Genomic DNA, 19,168 nt, shown 5'->3' with positions numbered 1-19,168 from the left:
GGTGATCTATTTGTGGAATGAAAGTCTAGACTTGCTTTGATGATTTTATCCAAAATTTTGCTAATTGATATATGAATTTTAAATATATATATATATATATTTATATTTATATTTACTAGATGACAGACGTTGTCCATTACCCACGTCAACAATTTTTCAATATCTATACTGTTTACCTAAAAATAATAATTATTGTTTTAAATTACTCTTCACATCAAAGTGCATATACATCAATATGAGCGATGTTAAATGTGACTCGATGATAAGTCTCAATTCCCACACTATATGGGAAATTGAAGTTTTTTAAGCGGTATAACAAATTCAGAAAAAAATAATATGTAGTATCCGCGGCAAAGGTACAATATCACCTTGGATTTGGCACCCAAAATAATTGCTCGATTAATTTTGCCTGCAATTTTTGTAATCTCGTATCATATTTTAACTGGTTTTTAGTAATTATAATATCTAAATTACATTTATCTTAATAATAATTTAATATACATTATTATTAGGGACGCTCCTAGGGGTCCTCAGGCCCACATGCCATTTCTAGCTTTCCCCCCTATTATTTTACCTGTTTTAACAGTTTATTTTTAAAATTATTATTTTGGTTTGTGAAACATTTTACTTATTTATTTTGGGCATTTTATGCGATTTATTCTATCAAGCAAATCATAGAGAGCAAAAAAATTTTAGGCTTTCATTATTAAACATAACCGTAACATAAAACTGGTACTCCATGTTGGATTATTTTAATTTAATTTTTTATTAGTTAAGATATCCAAAATTGCATCTTAAACCTCTTCTAATTCACATTTTCTTTCCCATTTGTTGTTTTAAAGTGAAATTTTTAACGTATTTTAAAAATATTGTGAAAAGAATAGTAGAATATGCAAAGAAATTATGTATTTATTGGATGATATTAAAAAAACTATATTGAAAATTTCATATCCGAATCTTGTGTTGGCGCCCCCTAAGGCGTGCGCTCGTATTTTTCACATGCGTCGCATTCGAGGTAGGACCGGCCCTGATTATTACTTAATTTTATGTTTCAAGTGAATTATTTTGCCAAATCCTGTTCATATGTGTATCATTCAATCTACATATATTGTATCTTATTTAATTTTTGGCACATCTCAGCTGCTTTTCGACAATAATAATGTAGACATTTCATTTTTTATTCATAATCATAAATTTATTATACATATCGTCTAGGCTCAAAAGTAAATTGAATTTTTTGGCAGATGACAGTTTACATTCGTTTTCATTTCAATGCTAAACAATGTCTTTTTGCGATTTTTCCATTAATTTTTATTTATAATCACATTCTAAAAAATTCTTCTAACAAACTTCAGAAAGATATATCAAAATTCGAATAATCGTTTAGGAAGAGTAAATTTACATACATCATTACAGAAGATATGAATATGTAAATATATATTAGGGTGATCCTTAATATGGATATTTTCGAATTCCTTCGACCCCAGCTTCAATTTCCAGCTCAATGCTTCCAAATTTATAAAAAAATTCTGAAAGTTTTAGCTCTTAATATTAACTTTAATAAGATAGTCCGCACTTTTCAAATGCGGACCAAATTGAGTTAAAATTGAGTTATCTACAATTTTATAATTCCTATTTAAAAACATAACTTATAAAATAAATTTAATTTTGATGTCTACTTAAATAATATCTTAAATTCTATTACTGCATGTTTTGTTTATATGATTTTATAGAAAATTATTTCAATTTATTTTTTCGTACCCAAATCATTGCTATTTATTGTATAAGAGATCATATTGTTTGTAAAAATTTGAAGTATCTTGCTAATTAAGCATATTTATCTTTAACTATTAAGTTAAGTGATCATTTCTGAAACGATCATATATCCAATTAATATATAATGATGTCCTCGTGAAAAAATCTGGAAAGCCTTTGGCGCAGCCGCTCCATACAAAAGATGCTATACCTATTTGTTGCCCATTCTGCACTAAAGGACCACCTGAGTCTCCCTATAAATAATAACATAATAAAAAATGATTTAATTGATGATCTATTCCGACTAATCACTACATCAATAGAACTTTTTTTAAATCAATTTCCTCACCATGCACACTCCTCGATCTTTAGCCCTAAAAGTACAGATATGAGTTTTTTGAAACCAATTTTTTGCTCACATTGCTCATCTGATAATGATTTTAATTTGAGTTCTTTTAATTTTTCAGAAACTGTAAATACATTAGCTTTGGTAAATCCCCATCCTGTTATTTTAAGGTTTTCACCGCCTGGTGTTCGATCTTCTTTTAAATGTATTGGTTGCACATTTCTGGAGAACACAATGGTGCCCCTGATTTTGATCAAAGCTATGTCGTTACTGAAGCCATCGGTTTGACCAATGTAATTTTCATGAGAAATTATTTTATTAATCGGAAAGAATAATCCTCCTATCGAAAGATGTTTAGAGCCAACGTGAATTGTGTCCAGGCGATCGCTAATAACCAAAAGAAAGAGTTTTACATTGAACATACAGATACTTGATATTCTAATTTTCTAATTTTAATATGGTAACCTGTTGTGGACACAATGGGCAGCCGTCAGTACCCAGTATTCATTCAAAATAGATCCCCCACAAAAGTGGTTTCGGTTGATATCTCTCAATGATGCCATATAAGGTGCGGATCCTCTTCGTGCATTAGAACCTCCGACAATGCGATTCGTATATTCAGACTGTGCTTTGACTGGATAATTATATATTAATCATAATTATATCAATATTGATATTGGTTATACATACATATAAATTATATTAATATTTATATTGTTTACACACACACATCAAATATTTCAAAAATAGGTATATTCTCACTACATATGTTAGATATGTGGAAGTTAAGTAAGGTACTTCTGCATTTATAGAAATTTTAAAAAGAGTAGGAAATGAGAAACAAAAAATATGTACCTGAAATTTTTAACACTTTTATCACTTGTTTTTGTTAAAAGTACTTGCAATTTGTTTCAATATCTGAAAATTTTACCCCACTTTCCCATGCAAACCTTGTAATGATGTGTTCGTTGATGATAAGGAACTCGATTATTTTAAAAAATTATCTAAAGAAGAATTTATAGGATAGGGCTGGGAATAAAGGTCCAATTTGATTTTGAAAGGTTCATTTATATTGTGAACACCAAAAAAATTAGAACAAAACAAATACCTCAGATCGAACAAACAACTGTCTGACTATTTTCAGTAAAACTCCTAGCCCATTGTGAAAAATATGGTTTTATACTGTTTTACAAAAATTTGTAACCTTGTCCTTTTTACCCCATAGTCGGGGTGAACAAGTTTAATGTCATGTTTTAATTTTAGAGGGATTTTACAAAATAATAGCTACATTATTCAACTTCAACTTTCATAGGTGCATTTTTTACAGAGATATTACTGTAAATAACCTTGATCTGGTATTTCGTCAAAAATTTATCAGCAGAGTTCGAATAATTATTTATTTAATTTCTCTTGAAAAATTGCTTTTTTAACTTAATTTACTATTTTATTTGCTATTTTTTATTTTTTACGCCTTTGCTAAGATAAAGGTTTAGTTGGTTATTTTTACCCCATCCGCGTATAAGCTTTTACAGTAAACTTATATGAAAAACTGTTGAGTCTAATTTAAAATTAACAATAAATGTTATAAAATAATGAAATAAAACATACTTAAAAATATATTAAGATCTTGTAAACTAAACAACAGTGCTCACGACCAAAAAACTAACAACGAAAGAAAATACTTTTGTTATGGATTTTCAAACATTTTCGTTTATTTCCTAATAATAACATCGTAAGAATCAAGGTGATGGTTAGTTATACACCCTTTTCCCTCTACTTTCAAATATTGTGGTTAAAAATTCTTTACTTTACTGATTTTTGAGATATCGGTTATGGATCTTTTACCGGCGGACCTTTAAACCCCGCTCTATCCCATTCATTTTGGGCCCAATTTTATATTTGTTCTATTTGCATTAAAACTAGTTATTTTTTATTTAGCAATCAAAATTCACAAAAAATTCTTTATTCTTTTAATTCTTTATTCCTTATATTGAAACTTTATATTCACTGCAAGTGCAGGTACATCTAAGAAAAAAAACAATAGTTTTTCTCAGACATTAGGCTGAAAGCTTTAATTTATAAAAAAACTTATGCCATTTATACAAATTTATTAAATTTTACTTCAAGTCATCAAATTGTACTCATGTGAAATTACTCTTACCTGTCTTTGCTCGTATGAAGAAATACACTGCCAAGGAATACAGAACTTTTATGTTCATACCTAACACAATATATATTTAATTGTTATATATTAAATGTAATATAAATAAAATTTATTTTATTATTTATCAAGTAAATTTTGCAAATAATTCGGTATATAACAATAATTTTATAGTACTAGTAAAACATTTGATTATGTCGAATGCAATAATGCAGTAACTTTCATTTTTATTATGGAGTCGAAAGTATATGCAAAGAAATTGTAATACAAGTAAACCATAATATATAAAACACAGGTATGAAAGTGTATATAGTCACGACAGATCAATCAGTGTTTTAATGTAAAATGCATTGGTAATTCAACTCACTGTTGCATTTTCTCTAATACAAACTCATTTGCACATGTTTTTTTTTATATTTAAGCAGAGGCGCAATATATCTGCACATCAATATAGGTATATAATTTTGGAAGGTATAACATTTATAACGACTTTTAAAAAAATTTAGATAGACATTATTATAACCTTGTATCGAATGCGTAAAATCAGTCTGTCGTTTCAGAGAATGGTTAAAATTTATTACAGCTCTAATCACTAATTAATTTGAGCTATTTCTAGTTTCACCTGCTAGTATCAATTATGCAGGTACTAACTAAATATTACTATTAATGAATTTCATCATGCCTATCAAATGAGTTTTTATTCATTCTGCAACTTCAAATTGTACGTATTATTTACTGTGAAACAAATATTCTCTGTATAAAATACAAAAATCTCTTCCTAAATAATTAAATCTTTCTAACTCTTTGCTCTTATTAATAATATATATTAGTAGCTATTACAATTAATCACTTTCAATCATCTTTATATTTCAATTTTGATTACTTAGGTTCGATAATTAAAACAAATTTGATGCTAGAAATAAAATTATATTCACAACCAAATTATCCAAATCGATGCATTTTAGTGACAATCAACATATCAATTATATTCTTTTTGAATTTTTTTGATCCACTCTACATAAAGCGAAACTCTTGTAAAGAAATCAGGGTTGCCCAAAGCACAACCTTCCCAGACGAAAGACGTGACACCAACTTGCTTGCCTTTATAGACCAGAGGACCACCAGAGTCACCCTAGAAAATATAAAAATTATAATAATATTATTATTTAGGTGAAACTTCTACGACTAATATCATGTTTGATAGTTAAATTTAAAAGATATATAAAAATATACACATTATTTAACTTACCATGCATACACCCTTTTGAGGTGCTCTGAAGGTGCAGAGGTGAGCAGGAAGATGGACACCAGTAATTGCCTTGCATTTAGAGTTAGAAAGTGCTTCTACCTGTAACTCTTGAAGAGCATCAGGAACTTCACCATGAGTTTGATTGGTCAATCCCCATCCAGTAATTTTCAATTTTTCACCTCCGCGTATGAAATCTTTGTGCAATTTGATAGGACGAACAGTTTTGCTTAGTTTTATAGCACTAGAAACTTTGATGAGAGCAATATCGTTTTTAAAGCCAGTTGTTTGACCAAAATATTTATCATGGATGATTTCTTCTTCTACATTGTAGTACTCTCCGTCGCCAGAAAGATGATTTGAACCAACGTAAACTGTATCTAGATGACCGCTTAAGAGAAAATAAAAAATAAGAATATATTGTAGATAAATAAGTAGATGTTGGTATATTTGCTATATGCAATGTTTGTATATATGGCACAACATTTATGAAGCATATGAAAAAAAAACATATTTATGAACAGGGTTATTTAATTTCCCGTTGGGTAAGTTATAGTAATTGCAAAAAAATCGAAAATGAAAATTTTTATATATCTTTACAATTCAAAGCTTAGAAAAAATGGATGTGTGTGTGCGGATACAAATTTTTGTCCACGATTTCGGGAACACGGATCAACCGATTTGAATAATTCAAAAAGCATTAGATTCGTATTGATAAAAAGACGTGCTGATTAGTTTTTGACGAAGGCAGGTGTAAATGTGCCAAAAACGGTAACTCAGTTTTTAAGGGAACGGAGCGTCCGATTCAATAATTCAAAAAACATTTTATTTGTATTGACAAGATGAAGAACTGATTGTATTTTTGGGAAGGCAGGTCCAGCGGTTGTGGTATCTCAATAAAAATAAGTTAGAAAAATGTCATTTGTCGGTCAAAAATGTTTATTGGACATATGTACATCAAATTATCAGATATTTTATATAGATTTTAATAATGTGTACACATTTTGTGCAAATTTTTTTGGGTTCCGTACCAAATTTTAATTACGGTACGGAAAGTTCCAGCAATTTGCCTTAATGACTATTATTATCAATTTAAATCGATATATTAGTACTTACTCAGTAAGGCAATGGGCAGCAGTAAGAATCCAGCGTTCATCCAATATCGATGCTCCACAGAAATGGTTTCCATTAATATCTCTTAGGGAAGCCATATATGGAGCAGAACCATTTTTGGCATTAATTCCATTAACAATGCGATTTGAGTCAGTTGGAAGTCCTAAAAAATATATTACTATATGATACATATTCAATAATATATTTTAAAATAAAATAAATAACTAATTTATGGGACAGACAATATTTAACCAAACCAAGTTAAAATGCAACCACTAACCCACGCTGGCTCCAATCAGAGCCCCAATTACAAACAAAATCTTCATCTCCATTTGTTTATTTATTGCTCTGCAATAAAACCGAAAATAACCAAATTTATTATGTGGGTCTAATATTTATATGGTTTCAATAGAGATTTCGTGAAACACTTCACTTCAGATCGTCTATTATTTCAATTATAATTGTTAATTCAAGTGTGCTTGATAATGATTTCAATTATAGAAATTTCCAGTAAGTAAACGTCTTATGATATTGATAATCATATCAGTTGAGTTTTTATTTAGTTTCAATTTTCTTAGATTTCTTTTTATATAGCGTAATTAATGAGAACCATATTCAGAATGTAGTTTAGCATTATATCAATATAACAACATTTTTTTGTACATTTAGCTCTGTATCTTTGAAATGGCTGAACCTGCCTTTGCTAAAAACTTATCAGCACATCTCCCGATCAATAGGCATCGAATGTTTTTTAAACCATTCAAATCGGTTAATCCGTGCGCCCGAAAACGTAAACGAACAAATGTGGACACACAAAACATACACACACATATCCGTTTTTCTGATGTATGCCAAAATGTTCAGAAACGTTAATATCTGAAACGTGAAGATATGCACAAATTTTCATTTTTGATTTTCGGCCCATTACTTTAACTTACTCTACGGGAAGTTAAATATAGTACTACTGTAATATTCTTATTTGTTAATCAATATACGCAATTGATGTTTTTTTATATTATTTGAACATTTTTTAAAAATTAAAACACTACAATAAATTTCAAAGAGTTTTGTAAAGATTTATAAAGATTCGTAAAATCGTGTTGCAGAATAGTAAATTTAAATTTCCATTATATTATCATTTTTGAATTGTTGTTTATTTATGTACCACTTCTTAGTAATAAATAATTAAATATTAAAATTCAAGTTATTTTTCTAAAATCACCGTTATTGTTGAAGTTTTTGAAGTTCACTAATTCTGTGGTCAACATGAATTAATTTCATGAATATAGTAATTAATATTTTACAATATACATTGTGATTTCTTAAATTTTTTAATTATTGAATTTTACAAATGCTGTCGGTATATTTAATTTTATTTGAGTTGGGATTTTGCATATTATCTACAAGGGTTCATTACAGACTATATAAAAATAAAAAATAAATTTATTGTATAAAATTCTGAAGATTTTTTTCTATATAAATTTAATGCAATTTATTAAAATCAAAAATTAAAATAATACTTTTAAATTGTGAATTGTTACATAAATCAGCAATTTATAATAGATAATAATCATGTTATAAGAGATAATATTCATACTTACATTTATGTTTGTTTAATTGAGCAATGAATTATAATTTTACTAAGAAATTAGAAGTGAACAATAGTTTTAAACAAAAAAAATTATGTTGTATTTCATTTCACAATTTCTAGTATAAATCATTTTAGGATATAGTTTTATATCATTTCAATAAAAAGATCTCCTTTTTTAGGACAAATGCATCAATTGATATTTCCTGTAAATAATTACGTTTGTTTTCAATTTACTAATCAAGATCGAGTGTAATAAAATTATTTGTAAATTATAATTTATAATTATGTACAATCAAGCACCGAAATGAGTATGAGAATAAAAATAAACTGTTAGGTTGATTACAAATAAATTGTATTTGTAAGATAATTATAAAATTTAAAAAGTTAATTTAATATTCTTTCTTGACTTTATCAATCCAATCTAAATAAAGAGAAATTCTGGTAAACAAATCAGGATTGCCCACAGCACAACCTTCCCAGACTAAAGATGTGACACCAACTTGCTCTCCATTGTAGATCAAAGGACCACCAGAATCTCCCTGAAAATATGAAAATTTGTTTATTTATTGTTTAGCACCAAATATAAATAGACATTGATTTCATTTAAAAAACAAAGTATTCAAGAAGAATATTTTCTGAATGTAGTTGTTGATTAACTTACCATGCATACACCCTTGGATGGTGCTTCGAAGGTACAAAGGTGTGTAGGATGGTCTTCACCTGTAGCTTTCTCGCACTCAGAATCAGTAAGTGCTTTTACATGCAACTCTTGAAGAACATCTGGTTCATCACTATGACTTTGATTCGTCAATCCCCATCCAGTAATTTTCAATTTTTCACCTCCATTTATTAAACTTTTGTGCAATTTGATAGGTTGGACAGTTTTGCTGAATTTGATATCTCTATCGACTTTGATTAGGGCAATATCATTGCTGTGACCAGTAGATTCGCCTAAGTAGTCGTCATGGATGACTTGTTCTTCTACGCCATAATATTCACCATCACGAGAGAGGTAGTTTGAGCCGATGTAGACTTATCTTAGAAGGCCCCTGGGGATAACTAGGTTTAGTGTTTTTTGAGCATTTATATGTTTCGTTTTTGAAATAATTTCAAATTTACCAATTGAGGCAATGAGCAGCAGTAAGAACCCAGCGTTCGTCTAAGATTGAAGCTCCACACATATGATGTTTTCGAGAGTCTCTAAGAGAGGCCATGTATGGAGCAGAACCTTCTTTTGCAATAGATCCATTTACAATACGATTTAAATCAGATGGAATACCTGAAATAAATATATTATAAATATACGAATTAAAGGCTCAATGAGCGTTCAAGGACCATTAATTGTAGTTTAAGAAAATGTAGTTACCGATATTGAAACTTACCCAAACTGACCCCAATCAGGGCTCCAATTACCAAAAGAATTTTCATTTCCGTTTGTTTAATTAATTGCGTTGATATCATAAATTAACAATGAACAATACCAGTCAAACTGAGTCAAATATTTATATACCTATTATATAAAATAGCCACTTCAAATGTGATTTTTTCAGATATAAATTACTATTGTATGACAGTTGATATCATGAATCAATAGTTTAAGTATAATATAATCGACCAGTATGAGTTCTTAACCCTTGATCGTTTATATCTTTAATGATTAACAAAAAAATTAGGTAATAATTATAATCAAAATGAATAGTTTTTATGATTATAGAGATTTAATCTTACATATTTTCAAAATTGTAGCTTTCCTATGAAAAAAATATTACGAAAATATATAAACTTGCCTTAAGGCAAATTGCTGGAACTTTTGGTACCGTAACGAAATGTTCAAGAAATATTAAAAGTTTTTATGTAGATTATTATAAATACTGTAACATTGTCTAATATTTATAAGATTTATATAGACCAAATTACGAAGTTAAAATTATTTATTTAAAGTATAGAAGTGTGCTCCCAAACTTTAGCCAGAATTAAAATTAAAGTCTAAACTATTTTCGAAAACATTATTTTTGAAAACAAAAAGAAAATTGTTTTTTTTTATTTATTTCTTATAACCAATCTGAACCTTGGCTTCAATGAGGTTATTTGCTGACGGATACAGGGCTTAGTGGGGAATTTTTTTACATAAATATATTGATTGTTAATTTATTAAATCTTGCGGCCACTTTCTTTTTAATCTTCTCATAGAAACTTGTTTTAGCAGGTCTTTTATTAGAGTATTTGGATGGTATGCGCTTTTTTGATGATATTGAAAGAAAAAAATGAAATAATTTTTTTTAGAGCAATTGTTTTGTCAACGCAAGCAGAAAGTTTTTTTAATCATTCAAATCGAATGCTTAATTCTCTCAAAAACTGCCATTATTTGTACATTTAGCTCTGTATCTTCAAAGTGGCTGGACCTGCCTTTGCCAAAAACTAATCAGCACATCTCTCTATCAATCGCATATTTTTTTGAACCATTCAAATCGATTGATCCGTGCACATACATATCCACTTTTGAGGTATGCCAAAATGTTTAGAAACCTCTGGAACGTGAACTCTTACTATAACTTACCCTACGGGAAGTTAATTATATTGGAAATTATTTATTTTACGTCAATTGTTAATAACGCAGTTCAACTTAATATTTTTTCAAGGTACCTCTAATCATAAAAATATGAATAGTTTAATTGCTTTGTAAACACTTAATGATTGATCATATAACATAATCAAATATAAATGTGTCATACATTTATTAAATATTTGTGGCAAGACTGAGGTGGAAAATATACTCTAGAGATATTAAATACGTTTTAAGTATTTAATGCTTATATTTATTATTATAAATGATGTTTAAAATTATTATATTAGAACTTTTTGTAATCAAAACAAATATATGTAGAAATGCAGATAAACATAGTTTATTTCTCAATATTATTACATATAATATTCATGTGATGTATTAATTTAGAGGAGTCAATCTGAATCTCATTGGTCCAGTTGGACCCAAAATCAAACTACTCTTATACTGCATATCTGGACCATTCCAATCGATTTGGTAATTAGTTATCAATCGGGTAACCAGAACCTCCATTTCTAGTTCGGCAAATCTTCTGCCAACACACATACGAGGTCCAAATCCAAATGGCATGTAGGCAAATTTATGGGCACTTTTTGCCGGAGGAACCGAACCTGGACCAGTACGTAACCAGCGCTCTGGTATATATTTATCAGGATCAGGAAATTGATTTTTGACTCTGGCTGCTACGTGATGACTTAGACGAAGATAAGTCTGAAAAATATATGGAGAAAAATACATAATCGAAAACTTTTTATATTATATTTTGATATGGGATTATTAAAAGTTTGCTTGAGGTGGAAAATTCAGAAATATTTTGAAATAACACAGAAATTATTTTATATTAATACTGTACTTTTAAATTTTTACTCCATTCACCTTTTTGAAGTCGTTTTTTTTCTATTGTTGGCACCACTAATATATTAACGACGTCGATGGATTTTTTTTTAACTTACCCCTTTCGGAATAAAATATCCCCCAAGAGTGATATCAGCTCCTGCAAGGCGCATATTACCAATAGCAACTGGTTTCATTCTGTGAGTTTCCTTGAAGCAAGCCTTAAGATACGATGAACTATTTAATCCTTCTGCTGTAATAGGAGAATTATTTGGAAATATCGCCCTTAATTCACTTCTCAGTTTATTCTGTTTATCGGGATTTTTTGCTAAAAAATACATTGCACTTATTGTGCTTGAAGCAGTCTGAAGAAATTATTGGCAATTATTATAATTTTTCAAATTTGGAGGTATGATTTTATACTAACCGTATCAACACCAGCAAAAAACATATCTAAAGCCATAACAAAGGCAACTTGCGGATCTATTTTTAATAAATGCTCCAAAACGCTTAAATTACTATCATCAGTTGTTGGATTTGCTTCTAGCCTTTTGATTGCTTGTGATATATGTTTGACAGCGATGCTGAAAATATTAATCAAATCTACATTTAGTTTACTGTTACAATTAAAAATATTCTCTTTGAATATAGGATAATATGCATATATTTTTATATTAGTAACATTTGTTTAGTTTTATTTCATTAGCATACTCACTCTGTAAAGCAATCAAAAATTTGCATAATTTCATTATATTTTGGGGTGTTTATGTATCTCCAAAATGATGGCAATATTTCAATCTGGTATGCCAAGTCAAAATATCGTTGTATTGATTTGATTAGCCTCATGCCATCTGAATCTTCAGTGAGATTGTCATCAAGACAACCAAGCCTAGTGTCCACTGCTATTCGGGCTATTGACTCCAAAGACCACCTATCTACTTCTCTTAGGAAGTTTTGGGGTACATTGCCTTCTGCATCGAGTAAAGTTTGCAACCTTCAAAATTAGAAATATATATAGTAAAAATAGTAAAAATATATTTGAATTTTTTGTGAAACGATTTTTAAAGTTTCACAGTCTCTAAATAAATTCTCTCACCTTTTAATGAAATCATTAGCTATTTCTTCAATCCAGCCGACGTATTGTCGTGTTACTTTAATTTGCATCATCGGTTGATTTACTTTCGTCCGGATATTTTGCCAATCTTCTCCATGGCTACCAAAAATAATAATAATCAGAATATATATAGAAAGAAAAATTAAATGGTCAAACTTTACGAGTGAAGAAGTCCATATACTGATTTAAAAATTTCCGGTCTTTTCTTCTTTATGTAATGGTCACGTGTTTCGAGACCTGGACGAACTGGCCAAGTTCCTTCAGTGCGATAAACCTGATATGATTTTAATATAATTAAGAAATGATTTTGTATGTTATGTAAAATTATTTCTAAACTATAAATTACTTTACTTCACTTATTTAAATTAGTTTAAAAGAATTAATTCCAGTAAAGATACTCAAGTTGGTTTGCTTAGGTATAGAACATGCTTGTTGCTTAATTTAATTAAATAAATGATAAAGTGCAGCCAATTTATTGTTTCAGATTTTCAAACTAATTAGGTTTTGGCTTACTTTTTCGATGTCGTCCAAGTCATATAAGAAGACCATATCTCTTTTTCCTAGGATTCCTTTTAATTTGACAATGTCACCATATTCTTCGTATAACTTTAATCCCAAGTCAATCATGTTTAAACCCTTTAACTTACCTGAAACGACGTTAATAAATTAAATTAAATTATATTAAATAAAGAAAATATTACAAATTCTTAAAAATGGTAAAATCAAGTTTTTTTTCTAATCTCAGTACTACTGCAAAATTTGTCGAAACTTAATCAAATTTAAAAATATTGGTAAAAAAAATAATATATTAACTTTGCCTAAAAATTAGAATTCAATACTCTAAGTATTTTATTTTCTGTAAAATTCATAAAAATTTACCATATATTTATTGCCAATAATATTATATAGTTCAATAAATTACATCGAACTGAGTGCCTTAGTAAATCTTTCTTAATGGTTCTAAAAAATATTGAAAGTTTGCAATTTGCAATCACGAGAAAAAAAAACTGGTTTGGTTAATTTAATAATCAAATTTTACAAAAATACCTTTCAAATTAACTATACCTTTCAAAATATTTTTTTATAATTGGACTCAAAATTTAATTGATTAATATTGATTATTATGCTTATTAATTGGAACGATGCAGTGTAACTATACTTGTTTGGGACATTAAATAATTATTAATTAATAAATTTGAAGATAGTCTGGAAATTTATTGTTGCCTACAAATTGTTATTATAATATATTTATCACTACTTGCCGCCAGGAAGAAAATGATGAAGTGTTCCAATGATCGGTAAAGCCGAAGGTCCAGGTATCTTATCATATGATAATGCCGATACCTCAGAGACAATTTGTCGCTATTTTAGAATATATCATTAAATATAAATGTATTTGAGAATACAAGAAATTAAAAATTTTACACTTAATTGAAACTATAAATTAACATAAATAGAAAACAACAATAATAAAATTTAGCTTACCTTTATATAGCCCGTCGAAAATTTTCTGTGATTTATCTTAGTAATTAGTAGTCGAATTTCTTTATGCATATTTAATATTATATCTTATTATATTTTAAAGATCACTATTTTCATTACTATTAGTTATCTTATTAACTATTATAAAAATTATGTACTACGAATAAAACACTGAAATGACTACATCTGTCATGCCGTAAAACGTGATATGCTCAATTGAGATAAATTGCTTATCGTAAATTAACATTCATATAATGCGGACATGTCATCTTTGAAGGTAATATTTTTTATATTATAAGAAACATCGTGTGACATAACCAGTTTATGTTTCGATCTAATATTTACACCGAATATTCGTATGTGCATTTTGTTGGTTATGAATATCAATGATTATAAATATACCAAGTAAAACTTATTTATTAAAACGCCTAAACAAATATTGTTTTTGCAACTTCACTCATCATGTAATTGTGTTTCAAGAACTTCATGTAATATAAATTAACATACATTCATTGACTGATGGTATTTTTTTGCTTGTTTGCTGGCGATATAATCTCATTCTTTGAACAGCTGTAATATCTTTCTTGTATAAATATTGTCCATTTTAATTACTTCAAAGATTTATAGAAACTACTAATAATATAGAAATAATTTCTAATCAATAAACTTACTAATCATTAATCTTATTAATCAATATTTTCAAAAAACAGGGTAAAAAATTCTTCTGATTCAGGCATTTTTCATTAAATCAAGATTTGTACTACGATGTAAGTTTAAAAGGTTTATCTATCTATACCGATTTTCTTGTTGATATCGGTACACATACAACGTTGATGCCGGTACGCATACAACGGCAAATCTCTATTCACATACATGGCGGCTAATCACAATCGACCCGTATCGAAATAGAGAGCGAATGACGAACATTTCCGTTGCATTTGTACGGATTCACACCCTAGTCGCGCCTAAAGAAGTTTTACTTCAAAAACATTTTTGTTTTGAAATTTATTACATACATTATTCTCATTTACATGATTATTTATTTTATGGGTGTCAATCTAAATCTCATTGGTCCAGTTGGACCTAAGATCAAACTACTTTTATACTGCATATCTGGACCATTCCAATCGATTTGATAATTAGTTATCAACCGGGTAACCAGAACCTCCATTTCTAGTTCGGCAAATCTTCTGCCAACACACATACGGGGCCCAAATCCAAATGGCATGTAGGCGAATTTATGGGCACTTTTAGCCGGAGGAATGGAACCAGGATCAGTACGCAACCAGCGCTCTGGCAAATATTTATCAGAATCAGGAAATTGATTTTTGACTTTGGCTGCCAAATGGTGATATAGCATAACATAGGTCTGAAAAAAATATAAAAAAAGTTATAGTCAAAGATTTTTTATAACAATACTAATCTCAGTTGGATCAACTTAAGATGCAAAAAAGTCAGAGCATGAAGAAGTACGTTTAAAATAATCAAATTTTAGTCTTATATTTTCAAGAGGTTACCAGTTAATTGACCAAATAAATGACATATTTCTCAAGTTTCTATCAAAATTTTCAACTTACCCCTTTCGGAATAAAATATCCACCAAGAACTATATCAGTCCCTGCATGACGCATATTGCCAACAGCAACTGGTTTCAATCTGTGAGTTTCCTTGAAGCAAGCCTTAAGATACGATGAACTATTTAATCCTTCTGCTGTAATAGGAGCATTATTTGGAAATATCGCTCTTAGTTCACTTCTGAGTTTATTCTGTTTTTCTGGATTTTTTGCTAAGAAATACAAGGCACTTATTGTGCTTGAAGCAGTCTGGAAAATAACATTGACAAATATAATAATGTTTGCGGTTTTATAATACAGCATTATACTAACCGTATCAACACCAGCAAAAAACATATCCAAAGCCATGACTAAAGCAACTTGTGGGTCTATTTTTAATAGTTTCTCTAAAACGCTTAAATTGCTTTCATCAGTTGTTGGATTTGATTCTAACCTTTTAATGGCTTTCGATACATGTTTGATTGCAATGCTAAAATATAATCAAAGGTTTCTGAATATTTTGGCATACCTTACAATTAGAAAAAATGGATGTAGGTGTGTGTGTGTATGGGTGTGTGAGGATACAAATTTTTGTCGACGATTTCGGGAACACCGATCAACTGATTTGAATAATTCAAAAAACATTCGATTCGTATTAATAAGGAGTTGATTAGTTTCTGGCGAAGGCAAATTTAGTCGTTCCGAAGATACGGGGCAAAATGTGCCAAAAACGGTAACTCAGTTTTCAAGACTACGGAGCGTCCGATTTTAACAATTAAAAAACATTCTACTTGCATTGACAAGATGAAAACTGATTAAATTTTTAGGAAGTCAGGTCCAGCGGTTATGGACTCTCAATAAAATAAGTTAAAAAAATGTTATCTGTCGGTCAAAAATGTTTTGTTTATTGGACACATAAACATTTTTGTTAAATTATCAGATATTTTTTGAGAGATTAATAATGTGTACACATTTTGTGTAAATTTTATTGGGTTCCGTACTAAGATTTTTAATTGCAGGACGTAAGTCCAGCAGGCTTAAAGCACGATGCCATGCACATTAGTTGGCTTTAAAGCACGCTGCCATACTCACTCTAGTTTAACATCTTTATTAATTATATTTTTCTTATAGCAATCTCATCTTAGTATGACATCTTCTAAAAATAGTTTCAATCTAAGTTTCAGACTGCTTCTAATTATTTAAACAAAAATATTTTTACAGTTTTTATTATGCACAATTATGTTTAATGAATAGACAAAAATTGAATATGCCTTGCAATAAAGTTACTATAACATTTATATAATAATTAATTTGATTGATTTTTTGTTGTTTATTACTAAAAATTATTGTTTATTGATCCATATTTCAAATATCTACATACTCTGTAAAGCAATCAAAAATCTGCATCATTTCTTTATATTTTGGAGTATTAATATATCTCCAAAATGATGGCAATATTTCAATCTCATATGCCAAGTCAAAGAATCGTTGTAATGTTCTGATTAGTTTCATGCCATCAGAATCTTCGGCTAGATTGTCATCAAGGCAACCAAGCCTAGTGTCCACTGCTATTCGAGCTATTGACTCCAAAGACCATCGATCTACTTCTGTCAGGAAGTTTTGTGGTACATTGCCTTCTGAATCCAATAATGTTTGCAATCTATTAAATTAGAGATATATTATATATATATATCATTTTACAAATATTTATTAATTCACACACCTTTTAATGAAATCGTTAGCTATTTCTTCAATCCAGCCCACGTATTGTCGAGTAACTTTAATTTGCATCATCGGTTGATTTACTTTTGTCCGGATATTTTGCCATTCTTCTCCATGGCTACCAAAAATTTACAGAATACACATTGTAGAAAACAAAATTAAATGGATATTGGTCGCTTACTTACGAGTGAAGAAGACCATAAACTGATTTAAAAATTTCTGGCCTTTTTTCCTTTATGTAGTGTTCACGCGTTTCAAGACCTGGACGAACTGGCCAACTTCCTTCGGTACGATAAACCTGATGTAATTTTCATATAATTATTATATTAGTGGACATAATACTAGAATTTATACTATTAAAATTTCAATGTATGTAATATTCTATAAGGGAAATTACTTTCTGATATTGATGTGGATAAAATCATTCGTTACCGAATCGAACAAAAAATTTCATTGGATGAATTCAATGCGTAGTAAACTTCAAGTGTCCAAATAATTTGATTCTTATGGTTCTTTGATAATGATAATTAAAAATATAATCAACAAGAAAAGGCTTTATAGGATCTACAAATTAAATGCTTCGGTAACTTCAATGGGCCGATTTTCCCGCACAACAGACAAATGTTATAGCAAGGCCATGTTACGCTCCAACTTCCATACATTATGCTACTAAATCATACTGAATATTGTCAAAATGACATGTATCTGCTGTGCATTCAGGCGTTTTGCACATAAATTCCAACGTCACTTGCATGTTATGAAGCAGGATCAGAAAGACCATGTTAGGTTTTCTATATGAAAACCTGGAAAAACGCCTGACTGCACAGCATCCACATGGCTTTTGCCAATATTTGGTATAGAATAAAAAGTTCTTCAGAACTTAGCCTTGCCATAACATTGGTCTGTTGTGCGAGAGAATCGTTCCATAAATTATATATATAGTATTATAACTTTATAATGAGGTTATTTTATTTGATATTGCATTTATTTATATTATTAATTTAGATATGTAATATAACAATAGATAGATTAATCAACTTCAAAGATAGTCTTATGACAAAAATGAACGAAGTATTTTTTATTGGTGATATTTAATACAATGAATCAAATTATACAGTTCCAGGGATCTAGTAGGCAGAACCACCTAAGATCAGCCTCAACTTGAATTTTTTCCTTATTAGTTATGTCAACATTTGAATAAATATTGGTTTACAATTATATCTAAAAACATTTAGCCTTACTTTTTCGATGGCGTCCAAGTCGTACACAAAGACCATGTCCTCTTTTCCTGGCATTCCTTTTAATTTGACAATATCACCATAATCTTCATATAATTTTAGGCCCAAGTCAAGCATATTTAAACCACTTAACTTACCTAAAACGCCATCAATAAATTCAAGGGTAGGATAGAGGAAAAAATTAATTTATATATTGAATACATATATATGTTGAAAAGTGAAAAAAATGTGCTAGATAAATTGAAAAACAGTTTAGCCATTAACCAAAAATTTATTATTATCTTATTACTACCTAATATTTGTTAAATTTTCCACCACTTACCGCCAGGAAGAAAATGATGAAGAGTTCCAATGATCGGTAAAGCCGAAGGTCCAGGTATCTTATCATATGATAATGCCGATACCTCAGAGACAATTTGTCGCTATATTAAAATATATAATAACATTTCA

At 29.1% G+C, this 19,168-nt stretch overlaps 3 protein-coding genes and 2 pseudogenes across 4 annotated transcripts; all 5 read right to left on the bottom strand.

Annotated features, from left to right (window-relative positions):
* Window positions 1-1,850: 1,850 nt before the first annotated feature.
* On the bottom strand, window positions 1,851-4,320 carry LOC113384961 (annotated as a pseudogene).
* Window positions 4,321-5,168: 848 nt separating this feature from the next.
* LOC113364288 (chymotrypsin-1-like) lies at window positions 5,169-6,969 on the bottom strand. Its single transcript, XM_026606778.1, has 4 exons — window positions 6,902-6,969; window positions 6,625-6,784; window positions 5,512-5,899; window positions 5,169-5,394 (listed from the first exon to the last, which is right to left on the bottom strand). The coding sequence occupies exons 1-4, from the start codon at window positions 6,951-6,953 to the stop codon at window positions 5,242-5,244; spliced, it is 753 nt and encodes a 250-aa protein (XP_026462563.1). The 5' UTR covers window positions 6,954-6,969; the 3' UTR covers window positions 5,169-5,241.
* A 1,576-nt stretch (window positions 6,970-8,545) lies between these two features.
* LOC113384951 lies at window positions 8,546-9,640 on the bottom strand (annotated as a pseudogene). Its single transcript, XR_003367955.1, has 4 exons — window positions 9,595-9,640; window positions 9,332-9,491; window positions 8,874-9,261; window positions 8,546-8,751 (listed from the first exon to the last, which is right to left on the bottom strand). The product of XR_003367955.1 is annotated as a chymotrypsin-1-like (transcript).
* A 1,516-nt stretch (window positions 9,641-11,156) lies between these two features.
* LOC113384942 (cytochrome P450 12b1, mitochondrial-like) lies at window positions 11,157-13,350 on the bottom strand. The gene is made up of 7 exons (XM_026622724.1): window positions 13,237-13,350; window positions 12,885-12,997; window positions 12,706-12,822; window positions 12,325-12,603; window positions 12,037-12,193; window positions 11,729-11,974; window positions 11,157-11,486 (listed from the first exon to the last, which is right to left on the bottom strand). The coding sequence occupies exons 1-7, from the start codon at window positions 13,348-13,350 to the stop codon at window positions 11,157-11,159; spliced, it is 1,356 nt and encodes a 451-aa protein (XP_026478509.1).
* Window positions 13,351-15,244: 1,894 nt separating this feature from the next.
* Window positions 15,245-19,140, bottom strand: LOC113384932 (cytochrome P450 12b1, mitochondrial-like; the record flags this gene model as incomplete). The annotated part of the gene is given in 8 exon segments (XM_026622714.1): window positions 15,245-15,574; window positions 15,783-16,028; window positions 16,092-16,248; window positions 17,140-17,418; window positions 17,482-17,598; window positions 17,666-17,778; window positions 18,722-18,855; window positions 19,041-19,140. Coding segments are annotated over 8 exon segments (1,476 nt in total), but the record flags the coding sequence as incomplete, so codon positions are not given.
* Window positions 19,141-19,168: the final 28 nt, after the last annotated feature.

The sequence above is a fragment of the Ctenocephalides felis genome, unplaced genomic scaffold (assembly GCF_003426905.1).
Source record: "Ctenocephalides felis isolate EL2017-DRISC unplaced genomic scaffold, ASM342690v1 CF-g0.4_SCAFFOLD_00845, whole genome shotgun sequence".
Taxonomy (NCBI): domain Eukaryota; kingdom Metazoa; phylum Arthropoda; class Insecta; order Siphonaptera; family Pulicidae; genus Ctenocephalides; species Ctenocephalides felis.
The sequence above is the reverse complement of the archived record's forward strand: the minus strand, read 5'-3'. Positions and strand labels throughout refer to the sequence as shown.

What these genes read in the sequence shown, in the direction of transcription:
- LOC113384942 (XM_026622724.1), bottom strand. Translation starts at nt 13,350, where the DNA reads ATGATTGACTTGGGATTAAAGTTATACGAAGAATATGGTGACATTGTC. An exon ending in ACTTGGACGACATCGAAAAA is followed by an intron (nt 12,998 to 13,236) that starts GTAAGCCAAAAC and finishes AAATCATATCAG; the next exon opens with GTTTATCGCACTGAAGGAAC. An exon ending in GCTAATGATTTCATTAAAAG is followed by an intron (nt 12,604 to 12,705) that starts GTGAGAGAATTT and finishes CTAATTTTGAAG; the next exon opens with GTTGCAAACTTTACTCGATG.
- LOC113364288 (XM_026606778.1), bottom strand. Translation starts at nt 6,953, where the DNA reads ATGGAGATGAAGATTTTGTTTGTAATTGGGGCTCTGATTGGAGCCAGC. An exon ending in TCTGATTGGAGCCAGCGTGG is followed by an intron (nt 6,785 to 6,901) that starts GTTAGTGGTTGC and finishes TATATTTTTTAG; the next exon opens with GACTTCCAACTGACTCAAAT. An exon ending in CTCAAAAGGGTGTATGCATG is followed by an intron (nt 5,395 to 5,511) that starts GTAAGTTAAATA and finishes TATATTTTCTAG; the next exon opens with GGTGACTCTGGTGGTCCTCT.